We start from the raw sequence: 17,536 nt of genomic DNA, 5'->3' as shown, positions 1-17,536 counted from the left end.
CCTTGGTTTCTCTTCACTCTCCTCCTTGGTTTCTCTTCACTCTCCTCCTTGGTTTCTCTTCACTCTCCTCCTTGGTTTCTCTTCACTCTCCTCCTTGGTTTCTCTTCACTCCCCTCCTTGGTTTCTCCTCACTCTCCTCCTTGGTTTCTCTTCACTCTCCTCCTTGGTTTCTCTTCACTCTCCTCCTTGGTTTCTCTTCACTCTCCTCCTCCTTGGTTTCTCTTCACTCTCCTTGGTTTCTCTTCACTCTCCTCCTTGGTTTCTCTTCACTCAACTTGGTTTCTCTTCACTCTCCTCCTTGGTTTCTCTTCACTCTCCTCCTCCTTGGTTTCTCTTCACTCTCCTCCTCCTTGGTTTCTCTTCACTCTCCTTGGTTTCTCCTCACTCTCCTCCTCCTTGGTTTCTCTTCACTCTCCTCATTGGTTTCTCTTCACTCTCCTCCTCCTTGGTTTCTCTTCACTCTCCTCCTTGGTTTCTCTTCACTCTCCTCCTTGGTTTCTCTTCACTCTCCTCCTTGGTTTCTCTTCACTCTTCTCCTTGGTTTCTCTTCACTCTCCTCCTTGGTTTCTCTTCACTCTCCTTGGTTTCTCTTCACTCTCCTTGGTTTCTCTTCACTCTCCTTGGTTTCTCCTCACTCTCCTCCTTGGTTTCTCCTCACTCTCCTCCTTGGTTTCTCTTCACTCCCCTCCTTGGTTTCTCTTCACTCTCCTTGGTTTCTCCTCACTCTCCTCATTGGTTTCTCCTCACTCTCCTCCTTGGTTTCTCTTCACTCTCCTCCTCCTTGGTTTCTCCTCACTCTCCTTGGTTTCTCTTCACTCTCCTCCTTGGTTTCTCCTCACTCTCCTCCTTGGTTTCTCCTCACTCTCCTCCTCCTTGGTTTCTCCTCACTCTCCTCCTTGGTTTCTCCTCACTCTCCTCCTTGGTTTCTCTTCACTCTCCTCCTTGGTTTCTCTTCACTCTCCTTGGTTTCTCTTCACTCTCCTCCTTGGTTTCTCTTCACTCTCCTTGGTTTCTCTTCACTCTCCTCCTTGGTTTCTCTTCACTCTCCTCCTCCTTGGTTTCTCCTCACTCTCCTCCTTGGTTTCTCTTCACTCTCCTTGGTTTCTCCTCACTCTCCTCCTTGGTTTCTCCTCACTCTCCTCCTTGGTTTCTCTTCACTCTCCTTGGTTTCTCTTCACTATCCTCCTTGGTTTCTCTTCACTCTCCTCCTCCTTGGTTTCTCCTCACTCTCCTGTTTATCGTTGTGGCCTTCCTGTCTTTGTATCTGGTCAGGGAGTGTATATTATATCCGTTTGCCAAATACAGTACTTTTCATTTGTAGGAGTTACTGGCTTTATTAAGATCAATATTGTACTATACAGCACAATAAACCACAGCTCAGCCTGACATTAATCCTAGGAACTCTAGCTTCAGTGGGGCATATGCAGGTTGTTTATGAGTAGGGTTTTCTCTACCCTCTGTGTGTGTGTGTGTGGGGGGGGGGTGAGTAAGCACACTGGCTATTGGCTGTACCTCAGTGTTAATAGGCCTTTATTGTTTATTGAGTGTAGAGCTGCTCAGCTGCTGTTCAATAGTAATTGAATTTTCTCAGAGAGGGAAAAGGCACTGGAAGTAACTGCATCCCGGGGAAGTGTCTCTGACTGCTCCTTTGACCTGTTTACTAACTCTGTTTATCCTGTCGTCTAGCCTGGTCATCCTGACTCCTACCCTGGTCACCTTGAGTCCTACCCTATCTTATTTCTACAGTATCATGTCTACCTTTTTCTATATTTCTAATTAATTGCCATGTGGTCAGTGACAAGATTTCCCCTCAGGGACAATAAAGGCATTTCCCTATCCTATCCAGTTCTATCCTATCCAGTTCTATCCTATCCAGTCCTATCCTATCCAGTTCTATCCTATCCAGTCCTATCCTATCCCTTCCCATTGCCTGGTGTGTCTGCAGTAACCCTGCAGCATATAGGTGGCTTCCTGTCTCTGTTTTCCAAATAGATATTACTTGTATGCTAAATGCCTCATCTACTCCCACAACTTAAATTAATTTCTCTCTCTCACCCCCTCTTTCAATATCTCCATCCCACGTTATTCTGCCCCTCTCTCTCTTGCTCCCTATCTCTCTATCTCTCCATCTCACTTTCTGCCTCTCTCTATCTCTCCATCCCACATTCTCAATCTCTCCATCCCACTCTCTGCCCCCGCCCCCACCCCCCTCTCTCTCTCTCTATCTTTCCATCCCACTTTCTGCCCCTGCACCCCCCCCTCTCTCTATCTCTCCATCCCACTTTCTGCCCCGCACCCCCCCCCCCCTCTCTCTATCTCTGCATCCCACTCTCTGCCCCCCCACCCCCCTCTCTCCATCCCACTCTGCCCCTGCACCCCCCCTCTCTCTATCTCTCCATCCTACTCTGCCCCTGCACCCCCCCTCTCTCTATCTCTCCATCCTACTCTGCCCCTGCACCCCCCCTCTCTCTATCTCTCCATTCTACTCTCTGCCCCTGCACCCCCCCTCTCTCTATCTCTCCATCCTACTCTGCCCCTGCACCCCCCCCCCTCTATCTCTCCATCCCACTCTGCCCCTGCACCCCCCCTCTCTCTATCTCTCCATCCTACTCTGCCCCTGCACCCCCCCTCTCTCTATCTCTCCATCCTACTCTGCCCCTGCACCCCCCCTCTCTCTATCTCTCCATCCCACTCTCTGCCCCTGCACCCCCCCTCTCTCTATCTCTCCATCCTACTCTGCCCCTGCACCCCCCCCTCTCTATCTCTCCATCCTACTCTCTGCCCCTGCACCCCCCCCTCTATCTCTCCATCCTACTCTCTGCCCCTGCACCCCCCCCTCTCTCTATCTCTCCATCCTACTCTGCCCCTGCACCCCCCCCCCTCTATCTCTCCATCCCACTCTCTGCCCCCCCACCCCCCCCCCTCTCTATCTCTCCATCCCACTCTCTGCCCCCCCACCCCCCCCTCTCTATCTCTCCATCCCACTCTCTGCCCCCCCACCCCCCCCTCTCTATCTCTCCATCCCACTCTCTGCCCCTGCACCCCCCCTCTCTCTATCTCTCCATCCTACTCTCTGCCCCTGCACCCCCCCTCTCTCTATCTCTCCATCCTACTCTGCCCCTGCACCCCCCCCTCCTCTCTCTATCTCTCCATCCTACTCTGCCCCTGCACCCCCCCTCTCTCTATCTCTCCATCCTACTCTCTGCCCCTGCACCCCCCCTCTCTCTATCTCTCCATCCTACTCTGCCCCTGCACCCTCTCTCTATCTCTCCATCCTACTCTGCCCCTGCACCCCCCCCCCTCTCTATCTCTCCATCCCACTCTCTGCCCCTGCACCCCCCCCCCCTCTATCTCTCCATCCTACTCTCTGCCCCTGCACCCCCCCCCCTCTATCTCTCCATCCTACTCTCTGCCCCTGCACCCCCCCTCTCTCTATCTCTCCATCCTACTCTCTGCCCCTGCACCCCCCCCCCCCTCTCTCTATCTCTCCATCCCACTCTCTGCCCCTGCACCCCCCCCTCTCTCTATCTCTCCATCCCACTCTCTGCCCCTGCACCCCCCCCCTCTCTCTATCTCTTCATCCTACTCTCTGCCCCTGCACCCCCCCCTCTCTCTATCTCTCCATCCTACTCTCTGCCCCTGCACCCCCCCCCCTCTCTCTATCTCTCCATCCTACTCTCTGCCCCTGCACCCCCCCTCTCTATCTCTCCATCCTACTCTGCCCCTGCACCCCCCCCCCTCTATCTCTCCATCCCACTCTGCCCCTGCACCCCCCCTCTCTATCTCTCCATCCTACTCTCTGCCCCTGCACCCCCCCTCTCTCTATCTCTCCATCCTACTCTGCCCCTGCACCCCCCCCTCTCTCTATCTCTCCATCCTACTCTGCCCCTGCACCCCCCCTCTCTCTATCTCTCCATCCTACTCTGCCCCTGCACCCCCCCCTCTCTCTATCTCTCCATCCTACTCTGCCCCTGCACCCCCCCCCCCCACTCTATCTCTCCATCCCACTCTCTGCCCCTGCACCCCCCCCCCTCTCTCTATCTCTCCATCCTACTCTGCCCCTGCACCCCCCCCTCTCTCTATCTCTCCATCCTACTCTCTGCCCCTGCACCCCCCCCTCTCTATCTCTCCATCCTACTCTCTGCCCCTGCACCCCCCCCTCTCTCTATCTCTCCATCCTACTCTGCCCCTGCACCCCCCCCTCTCTCTATCTCTCCATCCTACTCTGCCCCTGCACCCCCCCTCTCTCTATCTCTCCGTCCTACTCTGCCCCTGCACCCCCCCCCCTCTCTCTATCTCTCCATCCTACTCTGCCCCTGCACCCCCCCCTCTCTCTATCTCTCCATCCTACTCTGCCCCTGCACCCCCCCTCTATCTCTCCATCCTACTCTGCCCCTGCACCCCCCCCTCTCTATCTCTCCATCCTACTCTGCCCCCCCCCCCCACCCCCAGCTGCTAGGGGAGCTGGTGCAGGAGGGCCAGGCTCTGAGTGTGAGCGTATCGTGTCAGAGTGGTGGGCAGTGTCTGGTGCGCCTCACACAGCTGATCAGAGAGGGAGCTGTCGCCGACCTTAGCCTGGTGCCCGTGGGCGTCTCTTATGACTCCATCCCCAACCCTGACACACAGGTAGGCTCCACCCCCAACCCTGACACACAGGTAGGCTCCACCCCCAACCCTGACACACAGGTAGGCTCCACCCCCAACCCTGACACACAGGTAGGCTCCACCCCCAACCCTGACACACAGGTAGGCTCCACCCCCAACCCTGACACACAGGTAGGCTCCACCCCCAACCCTGACACACAGGTAGGCTCCATCCCCAACCCTGACACACAGGTAGGCTCCACCCCCAACCCTGACACACAGGTAGGCTCCACCCTGTGGAGAGTCACAGCCACGTGACCCCACAATCGCCATCTCGTCCCCCAGTACAGACGCTATTAAGACAATGGAAAATGACCGACCAGGATGACAGAGGGGGTGTAAAGTGTCACAGCCAACTAAGTGACACTTTGTATAAATGACATCCTGTTCTCTCTGTCCCTTGTATGATTTAATAGGTTTATTGTATATATCTGTTTTAAATCTAGGCATATGTTACTGTAGGTGTCTAGATGTGATATGTATTCATATATGTATATATATACATATATATGTGTATACGTATATATATGCATATACGCTTTGAACAAGTATCTAGGCCTGAGCTGAGAGCAAGTCGGCACAGTTTAACCCTGTCCTGTCTGCATAGAATAAAACCAGTATGTGCATATATATGTGTACACTGTATACTATATATATATGTGCTGTATTATACATGTATGTGTATCTGTATATATCTGTAGTATGTGTTGGGCTATGTACTATATAGCCAGCAGTCTCCCTCGTCTGCATCCCCTTGAGTTGGGGCGAGTGAGAACGAAGGGGGGCCCCTTCGGAATGCCATCTCTGAGCAGGGTGCTTTCCACAGCAGGTTGTCACACCCTGCGTGGAGTAGACAAGGATAGGTACAAGTGTGTGCATATATGTGTGTACACTGTATGCTATATATATATGTACTGTATTATACATGTATGTGTATCTGTATATATCTGTAGTATGTGTTGGGCTATGTACTATGTACTCATGCTGGAGATGTGAGTTGCTTTCGCTTCAATACTGTTTGGCCACTGAGGAATGTGACAGACAACCTTGGGGCCTCTGGTCTCTGCTAAGTAACGGATGGGTATTTTCCAACACAAGGTAATCTGTTACTTCTCCAACAAAGAGGCATTCATGTTCTGAGGTAAATGGGGTTTTCCCAGTAGAGGTAATGACTAAAATGGGAGGAGAGCTAGAACCCTACGTATTGTGCATTGACTGGCTGGTGAAATGACATCACGGTGACAGCGCTGTATTTGGACCAATAAGCAGAAGAGACCCTGGGGCCCTTTATAAGGGCCAACTGGCGAGAGCACAGGGAGATTTTGACACGGAGAAGGAGAGAGAAGAAGAATGGTGCCTACAGACTTCTTTGAGAGATTTTGAAGTTTTTACCAGTGTGTGACTTGGAAGACTAGATGCAGATGACATGTTTTGTTTTTATATAATCTTTTAAACTGTAATGGATATTTTTATTTAGTCTTTTTCTGTAACTTCATTGAAATAAAGATGACTTTTTATAATCCATTGAGTTCTTGGACTGATCCCTGCCAGCAAATACCAGCCGCGCCTTGATTTCCTCTGAGGTGACTATGTCCTGAAATACAGATTGAATCAATTGACTGGTTAATGCTTTTCAGCTAAAATATATATATTTATATATGTATATGCTATGTACTGATAAGAAATACTAAGCATGTAGATGAGTGTTGTTTGCGGGTTCCGGTGTCTCTGTGTCCAGACTGACTCTGTCTTGTGTGGGACCTCGACCGTCTGAATCACTGCAGGGTCAGACGGTCGGTTCCGTTGAAGGAGGAGGAGGAGGAGGACAAAGAGGGCCGGGGAGTGCAAACAATGATTACGTGTTAGTACAGTGGTAATACTTATTAAAAAAGTAGTAATACAACCAAGCTTTCAAATGAGCAGTATTACAAGCCCTTTCGTAAAGTGATAATAATAATATTATTTTTATTACATGATATAATGGTTCTCCTAAACAAAATATTCGGTTTATTTCAAACAAGAAGAGATTAACAACTCTTCATGATTACATTTCATATCAACTGGATATCACAAGACCAGTGACTTGAAGTAATCTAGACAGAAATAGTAAATTGACTCGAGAACTTGGCGAGTTTAGCACCTCGCCGGGGGATATCGAGCGGCCGCAGGTTTATATCTCGAGTAGGTGATTGAGATGTATAGAGGCGACCTGTAGCTTTCAACATGGCGTCCCTGGGTTAGGGCTGAGATCGGTAAGATAACAGCCAAAATAAAATAAACTAGAAATATTGAAAAAAAAAAAAAAACGGAGAACCGAGTTTTAGAATACACCAGTCAAAGGATATTGATCTGTAGGGCCCTCGATGGAGAGCAGTGGCAAATTAAAGGCATCTGCATAGTGGGGGCATTGCTGGTGGAGCGGTTGAGCCCGCAAAATTGGATTAAAGAGAAAAAAAAAAAAAAGGGGTAAAGAAAACCCTCTCTCTAAAATGTCTGGCAGTTTAGAGAGACAGAAGCGCAGTCAAACGACCGTTCACAGAAAGGCGAGCTGGATGGCTACCTAGCCCAAAGATACCGTATGTGAGCATGGGAGACTGGATGTGAAGCGCAGTCAAAACGACCGTTCACAGAAAGGCGAGCTGGATGGCTACCTAGCCCAAAGATACCGTATGTGAGTATGGGAGACTGGATGTGAAGCGCAGTCAAAACGACCGTTCACAGAAAGGCGAGCTGGATGGCTACCTAGCCCAAAGATACCGTATGTGAGTATGGGAGACTGGATGTGAAGCGAAGTCAAAACGACCGTTCACAGAAAGGCGAAGCTAACTAGCACTACATCGGCTAACAAGCCAGTGCTAACACCCATGAGCTGGCCCTAGCCAGACGGAAGACCCATGAGCTAGCCAGACGGTGCGACCCATGAGCTGGCTAGACGGAAGACCCAGGAGCTGGCCGTAGCCAGACGGAAGCTAACTAGCACTACATCGGCTAACAAGCCAGTGCTAACACCCAGAAGCTAGCTCAGGAGGAGCTAGCACGAGAGAAGCTAGCTCAGGAGGAGCTAGCACGAGAGAAGCTAGCTCAAGAGGAGCTAGCACGAGAGAAGCTAGCTCAAGAGGAGCTAGCACGAGAGAAGCTAGCTCAAGAGGAGCTAGCACGAGAGAAGCTAGCTCAGGAGGAGCTAGCACGAGAGAAGCTAGCTCAAGAGGAGCCAGCACGCGAGAAGCTAGCTCAGGAGGAGCTAGCACGAGAGAAGCTAGCTCAGGAGGAGCTAGCACGAGAGAAGCTAGCTCAAGAGGAGCTAGCACGAGAGAAGCTAGCTCAAAAGGAGCTAGCACGAGAGAAGCTAGCTCAAGAGGAGCTAGCACGAGAGAAGCTAGCTCAGGAGGAGCTAGCACGAGAGAAGCTAGCTCAAGAGGAGCTAGCACGAGAGAAGCTAGCTCAGGAGGAGCTAGCACGAGAGAAGCTAGCTCAAGAGGAGCTAGCACGAGAGAAGCTAGCTCAAGAGGAGCTAGCACGAGAGAAGCTAGCTCAGGAGGAGCTAGCACGAGAGAAGCTAGCTCAAGAGGAGCTAGCACGAGAGAAGCTAGCTCAGGAGGAGCTAGCACGAGAGAAGCTAGCTCAAGAGGAGCTAGCACGAGAGAAGCTAGCTCAAGAGGAGCTAGCACGAGAGAAGCTAGCTCAGGAGGAGCTAGCACGAGAGAAGCTAGCTCAAGAGGAGCTAGCACGAGAGAAGCTAGCTCAAGAGGAGCTAGCACGAGAGAAGCTAGCTCAAGAGGAGCCAGCACGAGAGAAGCTAGCTCAGGAGGAGCTAGCACGAGAGAAGCTAGCTCAGGAGGAGCTAGCACGAGAGAAGCTAGCTCAAGAGGAGCCAGCACGAGAGAAGCTAGCTCAGGAGGAGCTAGCACGAGAGAAGCTAGCTCAGGAGGAGCTAGCACGAGAGAAGCTAGCTCAAGAGGAGCTAGCACGAGAGAAGCTAGCTCAGGAGGAGCTAGCACGAGAGAAGCTAGCTCAGGAGGAGCTAGCACGAGAGAAGCTAGCTCAAGAGGAGCTAGCACGAGAGAAGCTAGCTCAGGAGGAGCTAGCACGAGAGATGCTAGCTCAGGAGGAGCTGGCACGCCAGAAGCTAGCTCAGGAGGAGCTAGCACGAGAGATGCTAGCTCAGGAGGAGCTGGCACGCCAGAAGCTAGCTCAGGAGGAGCTAGCACAAGAGAAGCCAGCCCAGGAGATGCTAGCCCAGGAGAAGCTGGCACGGGTAGCTCAGGAGAGGCTGGCGCGGCAGATGCTAGCTCAGGAGAAGCTGGCACGGGTAGCTCAGAAGAAACTGGCGCAGCAGATGCTAGCTCATGAGAAGCTGGCGCAGCAGATGCTCGCTCAGGAGATACAAGCACACGAGACGCTAGCTCGCATGTTGAGACATCTCAAAGGACTAGAGATCCCCGAAAGGGCCTCAATGGACCAACTGATGGAAAGAGAAGTAAGGACCCCCGGTCAAGATCCAGGGTATAAGATGGTGGAGAAACTAATCGCACAGGTGCGAGGCGGGAGCATGTCTCTCAATGATGCAGCAGAATCAGTCATGAATGGAACACCTATGCAAGGATCATGCTCACTGCTTGAAAAGCTACTCAGAGGAGTCCCAGGGGGTAACCCACTGGCAGCCCGATGCGCAGCATGGTCACAAGACCAGCTACGTATCGAATGTATGCTGTATGACCAAGTTAAAATGCTATCTGACAAAAGGGGGGCCTCCCAGGAGTTCCCCCCGAAAACAACCAAGGACAGAACAGGGAAAAAGAAGTACCAATACCTACCTGCAGACGAGTGGGCCGCACTAACCCCAGAACAGCAAGCAGAGGTGAGGACAACAAGGGAGGAATTCAAAGCCCGGAAGGAGAATCAATAGTATCCTTACCCTCTGGGGCCCTGACACAAGTGACTCAAGCAAGTGCAAACTGCACTTGACATACAGCTCATCTGTCAAGAGGAATAATATAAAGTGTTATTGTCATTTAGGAAGAAACATGACATAGAATACTACAAAAGTTTTGTATATATTCTAAGTATAATATATAAAGATGTCCGTCCTTGCTCTAAACCCAGAGTAAAGTAAAGTGAATTTGTAATCTATTTCATTCGGAAGGGATTTCCTGACAGCAACCATTTGGTGGGTTAGCACCCTACCAGCCATATCAGCTGCATGAGATGTACACTCACCAGCACCTATGGGTAAAAAATTGAGACTCTGCAAACTCTCATCAAGCTTAGCACCTTGACGCGGGGGGACAGAGCGAGCATCAGGGTCTCTGTATCCGACGGGCCTATCAGATTTGTGGGGACTTGGAAGCCTCAGCATACAGGACGCTGTGGTGCTTGGGCGGCCAGGTCACTGGTTTATAGGTCTGTCAAAACGGATTGGAGGTTCCGGGGCTAAGAACATAAGTTCAAGTGAGTTGGGCTTTATACTATTTAAATAGGTATCAAAAACCGAAAGAATATGAACCGAAATGACTGCTGTCGGGTGCCTCTGGAGTAGAATCAATTACAGATTTGAAAAAAACCAAACGTAGAAGGTTCTACTCAAAGAAAGAATCACACTTAAAGTATATTTCTGTGATAGCAGTAAAAGTTTACTCACGACTAAAAAGTTACGTAATGTTTTCTTACAGTCAAAAAACGTAGAAGGTTCTACTCAAAGAAAGAATCACACTTAAAGTATATTTCTGTGATAGCAGTAAAAGTTTACTCACGACTAAAAAGTTACGTAATGTTTTCTTACAGTCAAAAAACGTAGAAGGTTCTACTCAAAGAAAGAATCACACTTAAAGTATATTTCTGTGATAGCAGTAAAAGTTTACTCACGACTAAAAAGTTACGTAATGTTTTCTTACAGTCAAAAAACGTAGAAGGTTCTACTCAAAGAAAGAATCACACTTAAAGTATATTTCTGTGATAGCAGTAAAAGTTTACTCACGACTAAAAAGTTACGTAATGTTTTCTTACAGTCAAAAAACGTAGAAGGTTCTACTCAAAGAAAGAATCACACTTAAAGTATATTTCTGTGATAGCAGTAAAAGTTTACTCACGACTAAAAAGTTACGTAATGTTTTCTTACAGTCAAAAAACGTAGAAGGTTCTACTCAAAGAAAGAATCACACTTAAAGTATATTTCTGTGATAGCAGTAAAAGTTTACTCACGACTAAAAAATTACGTAATGTTTTCTTACAGTCAAAAAACGTAGAAGGTTCTACTCAAAGAAAGAATCACACTTAAAGTATATTTCTGTGATAGCAGTAAAAGTTTACTCACGACTAAAAAGTTACGTAATGTTTTCTTACAGTCAAAAGACGTAGAAGGTTCTACTCAAAGAAAGAATCACACTTAAAGTATATTTCTGTGATAGCAGTAAAAGTTTACTCACGACTAAAAAGTTACGTAATGTTTTCTTACAGTCAAAAAACGTAGAAGGTTCTACTCAAAGAAAGAATCACACTTAAAGTATATTTCTGTGATAGCAGTAAAAGTTTACTCACGACTAAAAAGTTACGTAATGTTTTCTTACAGTCAAAAAACGTAGAAGGTTCTACTCAAAGAAAGAATCACACTTAAAGTATATTTCTGTGATAGCAGTAAAAGTTTACTCACGACTAAAAAGTTACGTAATGTTTTCTTACAGTCAAAAAACGTAGAAGGTTCTACTCAAAGAAAGAATCACACTTAAAGTATATTTCTGTGATAGCAGTAAAAGTTTACTCACGACTAAAAAGTTACGTAATGTTTTCTTACAGTCAAAAGACGTAGAAGGTTCTACTCAAAGAAAGAATCACACTTAAAGTATATTTCTGTGATAGCAGTAAAAGTTTACTCACGACTAAAAAGTAACGTAATTACAGTCGAAACCTAAGTAGAAAAAATAGGTACCAGGTCACCTCAACCAGAAGTAACCTAATGTTTACTTAAAATCAGAATAAGTCCTGCTACTGGGACGGAAATGGAACCGGCGTAATAATACAGGCTGGTGTTATCAGCAGGAGCTGAGTCTATAAGAGGCTACATAGCCTGAATCTACAAGCTGGCTAACTAGCCGGAACTAATACCAGACATAAACAGTAACTAACTACCCAGTCTGGACCGAGACAAGCACAACACAGGGTAGACCCCCTGTGCAAGAAGGAAGTGGACGGAAACAACAGTCCGAAGGATCTGTGAACAATGTGCGCTGGTAAAGGTGCGCTGGTAAAGGGACAAAACCTGAACCAGTGCCGCATTCTTAGACAAGTCAGCGTCCGGAGTCAGCGGACGACGCAGCGAATGGCAAGAAGGAATATACTGACTCAGGTCAGAAATCGGAAATGGAGGAAGACCGGGATAGGTCAAGCTCCAGAGCATCCTCAAGGTCCTCATCTAGACCTCCCAGACCTCCCAGACCTCCCAGACCTCCCAGACCTCCCAGACCTCCTAGACCTCCCAGACCGGACAGAGAGACATCGGCCTGGACCCGGGTTACAGGGCGACGAGAGCCCTGAATGGACCTGAAAGAGAGAAAAGAAATGAGTCCTCTGTGGACTGTATCTGTGATGTCCTGCGAGGCCTACGGACAGGGTCACAAGACCAGGCCAACCACACTTCAATAGAGGACTGCTGCTACAATTCTCGGGGACCCGTGGGGGTCGCCCGAGAAGTGACAAATCAACCTGCCCCAAACTATGGGAGAGATCCAAGAGGTCAGAGGGGGTGACCCCAAGATGACCAAGGTGACCCCGATGACCAAGATGACGAAGACGACAACAACCTGGGTGCATCGGCCGGGAACAACAGATGCAAGTCTTCCCGCCGGATACCAAGCAACAACGTGACCCCTATCCTGTCGAGCCGTCCAGCCAGGGAACAACAGATGCAAGTCTTCCCGCCGGCTACCAGGGTAACAAGGTACCAAGATGGCAGAGGGGGTGTGGAGAGTCACAGCCACGTGACCCCACAATCGCCATCTCGTCCCCCAGTACAGACGCTATTAAGACAATGGAAAATGACCGACCAGGATGACAGAGGGGGTGTAAAGTGTCACAGCCAACTAAGTGACACTTTGTATAAATGACATCCTGTTCTCTCTGTCCCTTGTATGATTTAATAGGTTTATTGTATATATCTGTTTTAAATCTAGGCATATGTTACTGTAGGTGTCTAGATGTGATATGTATTCATATATGTATATATATACATATATATGTGTATACGTATATATATGCATATACGCTTTGAACAAGTATCTAGGCCTGAGCTGAGAGCAAGTCGGCACAGTTTAACCCTGTCCTGTCTGCATAGAATAAAACCAGTATGTGCATATATATGTGTACACTGTATACTATATATATATGTGCTGTATTATACATGTATGTGTATCTGTATATATCTGTAGTATGTGTTGGGCTATGTACTATATAGCCAGCAGTCTCCCTCGTCTGCATCCCCTTGAGTTGGGGCGAGTGAGAACGAAGGGGGGCCCCTTCGGAATGCCATCTCTGAGCAGGGTGCTTTCCACAGCAGGTTGTCACACCCTGCGTGGAGTAGACAAGGATAGGTACAAGTGTGTGCATATATGTGTGTACACTGTATGCTATATATATATGTACTGTATTATACATGTATGTGTATCTGTATATATCTGTAGTATGTGTTGGGCTATGTACTATGTACTCATGCTGGAGATGTGAGTTGCTTTCGCTTCAATACTGTTTGGCCACTGAGGAATGTGACAGACAACCTTGGGGCCTCTGGTCTCTGCTAAGTAACGGATGGGTATTTTCCAACACAAGGTAATCTGTTACTTCTCCAACAAAGAGGCATTCATGTTCTGAGGTAAATGGGGTTTTCCCAGTAGAGGTAATGACTAAAATGGGAGGAGAGCTAGAACCCTACGTATTGTGCATTGACTGGCTGGTGAAATGACATCACGGTGACAGCGCTGTATTTGGACCAATAAGCAGAAGAGACCCTGGGGCCCTTTATAAGGGCCAACTGGCGAGAGCACAGGGAGATTTTGACACGGAGAAGGAGAGAGAAGAAGAATGGTGCCTACAGACTTCTTTGAGAGATTTTGAAGTTTTTACCAGTGTGTGACTTGGAAGACTAGATGCAGATGACATGTTTTGTTTTTATATAATCTTTTAAACTGTAATGGATATTTTTATTTAGTCTTTTTCTGTAACTTCATTGAAATAAAGATGACTTTTTATAATCCATTGAGTTCTTGGACTGATCCCTGCCAGCAAATACCAGCCGCGCCTTGATTTCCTCTGAGGTGACTATGTCCTGAAATACAGATTGAATCAATTGACTGGTTAATGCTTTTCAGCTAAAATATATATATTTATATATGTATATGCTATGTACTGATAAGAAATACTAAGCATGTAGATGAGTGTTGTTTGCGGGTTCCGGTGTCTCTGTGTCCAGACTGACTCTGTCTTGTGTGGGACCTCGACCGTCTGAATCACTGCAGGGTCAGACGGTCGGTTCCGTTGAAGGAGGAGGAGGAGGAGGACAAAGAGGGCCGGGGAGTGCAAACAATGATTACGTGTTAGTACAGTGGTAATACTTATTAAAAAAGTAGTAATACAACCAAGCTTTCAAATGAGCAGTATTACAAGCCCTTTCGTAAAGTGATAATAATAATATTATTTTTATTACATGATATAATGGTTCTCCTAAACAAAATATTCGGTTTATTTCAAACAAGAAGAGATTAACAACTCTTCATGATTACATTTCATATCAACTGGATATCACAAGACCAGTGACTTGAAGTAATCTAGACAGAAATAGTAAATTGACTCGAGAACTTGGCGAGTTTAGCACCTCGCCGGGGGATATCGAGCGGCCGCAGGTTTATATCTCGAGTAGGTGATTGAGATGTATAGAGGCGACCTGTAGCTTTCAACACACCCCCAACCCTGACACACAGGTAGGCTCCACCCCCAACCCTGACACACAGGTAGGCTCCACCCCCAACCCTGACACACAGGTAGGCTCCGCCCCCAACCCTGACACACAGGTAGGCTCCGCCCCCAACCCTGACACACAGGTAGGCTCCATCCCCAACCCTGACACACAGGTAGGCTCCACCCCCAACCCTGACACACAGTTAGGCTCCACCCCCAACCCTGACACACAGGTAGGCTCCACCCCCAACCCTGACACACAGTTAGGCTCCACCCCCAACCCTGACACACAGGTAGGCTCCACCCCCAACCCTGACACACAGGTAGGCTCCATCCCCAACCCTGACACACAGGTAGGCTCCACCCCCAACCCTGACACACAGGTAGGCTCCACCCCCAACCCTGACACACAGGTAGGCTCTGCCCCAACCCTGACACACAGTTAGGCTCCACCCCCAACCCTGACACACAGGTAGGCTCCACCCCCAACCCTGACACACAGGTAGGCTCCACCCCCAACCCTGACACACAGTTAGGCTCTGCCCCCAACCCCAAATGCATCTAACATGCTTTCCATCCTCGCCATTCCTTTATGCCCACGTCGCGTTAAATACTGAAATTAACGTTGCGTTAGCGTGAGCTAACTAAGCTAAGCTGATAGAGCGATAGAGAAAACAGCAGAGGTCCACTAGGGACTGGGAAGGAGGGGGGGTTACTGCATTCTCGAGATAGCCCCACTAACAGGATCTGGCCGGTACTGCACCTTCTGACTCCCAATATGCCTTTTCCAGCCAAAATACAGCGCTGTGATAGGATATTAACCCTTTATCTGCCAGAGATTATTCTGATCTTAATCCACTCTCTGCCACCACTGTAAATCTATGGAGATGTTCCCCTTCTTTGCAGGGCTATAACTTTTTTAATTGTATTGCTAAATTGACATTACTATGGCCCATTCAACATCAAGTATCTATCGTTTAGGATGTAGTAACGTTCTACTTTTTCATTCACACATTCATACTCAAATATGGTCTCTAAAGTATAAATATGTTTTTATCGTTTTCTGCAGCATTCCATAGAACGTGAGTTATAGCCATAAATACATATATTAGATCATCAAATGTAGTTTGATACCGATTGACGTCAGATTCAATTGTACAAGGTCCTAAACGTCATGCCTCATCATCTGCTGGTGACCGGAGGGGGGGGGGGGGGGTTTATAAGTCCGTGGCCGACGTTAAATCATTTATGTAGTATGGGTGATATGTTGATCGGAGCAGTTTGTATGTATAATAATAATCAAACACGCTGAAACTCACCGCAGCTTCCTCGTAGCGTTGGGCGATCAGCGTGGAGCAGAAAGTTCGCTATTATGGGATGTCGATCTAGTTGGTCCAGTTCCAGGTTGTATAATACTATATACGTCCAAATCATGTTGTTTATCGAGTTATTGGCAACGGATCGATATCCAGTGTGTCCAGATGGAGTCCGGACGAAATATGGGTGAGCACCACTTCCGGCCGCTCACTTCCGGTTTTGGCGATTCGCCGATCGGCCACCAGATGGCGGTCTTGAACCGTTGGAGAGTTGAGAGGAGATCTACAGGAGATCTCAAGTCTCCGTGGGTGAAATATGATTGCCATGACAGATTTTTGAAATATTGATCTCAAAGACGCTGTACGACGTCATTGGCAGATTACGCATGGCGAGGAATGACATCTAAAGTCGTCCTTGGCGATTAAAGGGTTAATATCGGGGAAAAAAGAAAAACGAACCAAAAACAGTGAACAGGAGGTCTATTTGTATTAAAAACAATAGATTGTTTTTCATTTAAATGTCTGGAAGAGATCAAAAATTAAAATGTCAAATGATATTTCCATTGCCTTTTTTTGTTGTTGATTTAAATGTTACTCATTGTGTTAAATGGGCATATAATATCATCTCATATCGATCGCAGGCACCTGAATCGAATCGTATCGTATCATGGCAGACTTTGTGATATCGGAAAATATCGTATCGTTGTCCAAAGAATCGATATCGTATCGTGATGAAACTGGTGATTCCCACCCCTAGTAGGCTCCCCCCCAACCCTGACACACAGGTAGGCTCCATCCCCAACCCTGACACACAGGTAGGCTCCATCCCCAACCATGACACACAGGTAGGCTCCATCCCCAACCCTGACACACAGGTAGGCACAGACGCACGCGCCTACGCAGAGCTGCCTGTATGTCACATAGCCTGCTAGGCCCAAGTGCCTTATTACTGTAACCGTTTCTGACCTCCACAACCAAGTTAGTTTTGAAAGAAACTTCTGTAATAACTTTGAATTGCATGTATACATAGTATCACAAATAACTAAATATTAAGCTTGTCTGAACATTTATGAGTTATGCCATGATATAGCTATTAGCTAGTACACTCAAACACATTCACATGTGTGCTCACACACACACACACACACATACATACACACACACACACACACGCTGTATATTCACACAGACACACACACAAACCTAATCACTTGCACAAACACACACACGTACAGTACACACTCGAAAGTGCACAAACGCACCTCTTAATGGGAGTCATCTGTAACATTAATATCCTTAGGGAGGCGTGAACATTTAGCTTTGAGGAAAAACTGTAAAATGTACAATTGCCAACGACCATCCAGAGTGCAGCTCTGAGGATTGAGTCTCCAACTCTTCTTATTTCCACATGGCGCTGGCTGGGGCTCAGGCTCCAGGCCTGGATCCAAATGTGTATTATGACTAAGATGGTTAATACTATAGTCCCCTGTGTACATTATCTGTTGGTGTTGGATAGTGTTGCTTGGGGTTAATTGCCTTGATAATGACCCCTCTCTGTCTCTTTGTTCACTATCATCAGATGCTCCAAACAGAACAGTATTGTCACACGCACGTGCACACACACTTACTCAGGCATG

At 47.8% G+C, this 17,536-nt stretch overlaps 1 protein-coding gene across 1 annotated transcript in view; it reads left to right on the top strand.

Annotated features, from left to right (window-relative positions):
- gpat2 (glycerol-3-phosphate acyltransferase 2, mitochondrial) overlaps window positions 1–17,536 on the top strand; it is a gene marked incomplete at its 3' end in the record, with an annotated part of 144,365 nt that overhangs the window by 53,352 nt on the left and 73,477 nt on the right. Inside the window, exon 9 of the mRNA XM_084307348.1 lies at window positions 4,453–4,626. Coding sequence (XP_084163474.1) covers window positions 4,453–4,626 — 174 coding nt within the window. The remainder of the gene's footprint in view (window positions 1–4,452; window positions 4,627–17,536) is intronic.

Source organism: Notolepis coatsorum, assembly GCF_963971535.1.
Source record: "Notolepis coatsorum genome assembly, chromosome: 1".
NCBI classification, from domain to species: domain Eukaryota; kingdom Metazoa; phylum Chordata; class Actinopteri; order Aulopiformes; family Paralepididae; genus Notolepis; species Notolepis coatsorum.
Note: the sequence above shows the minus strand (reverse complement) of the source record. Positions and strands in the feature narration are given on the sequence as shown.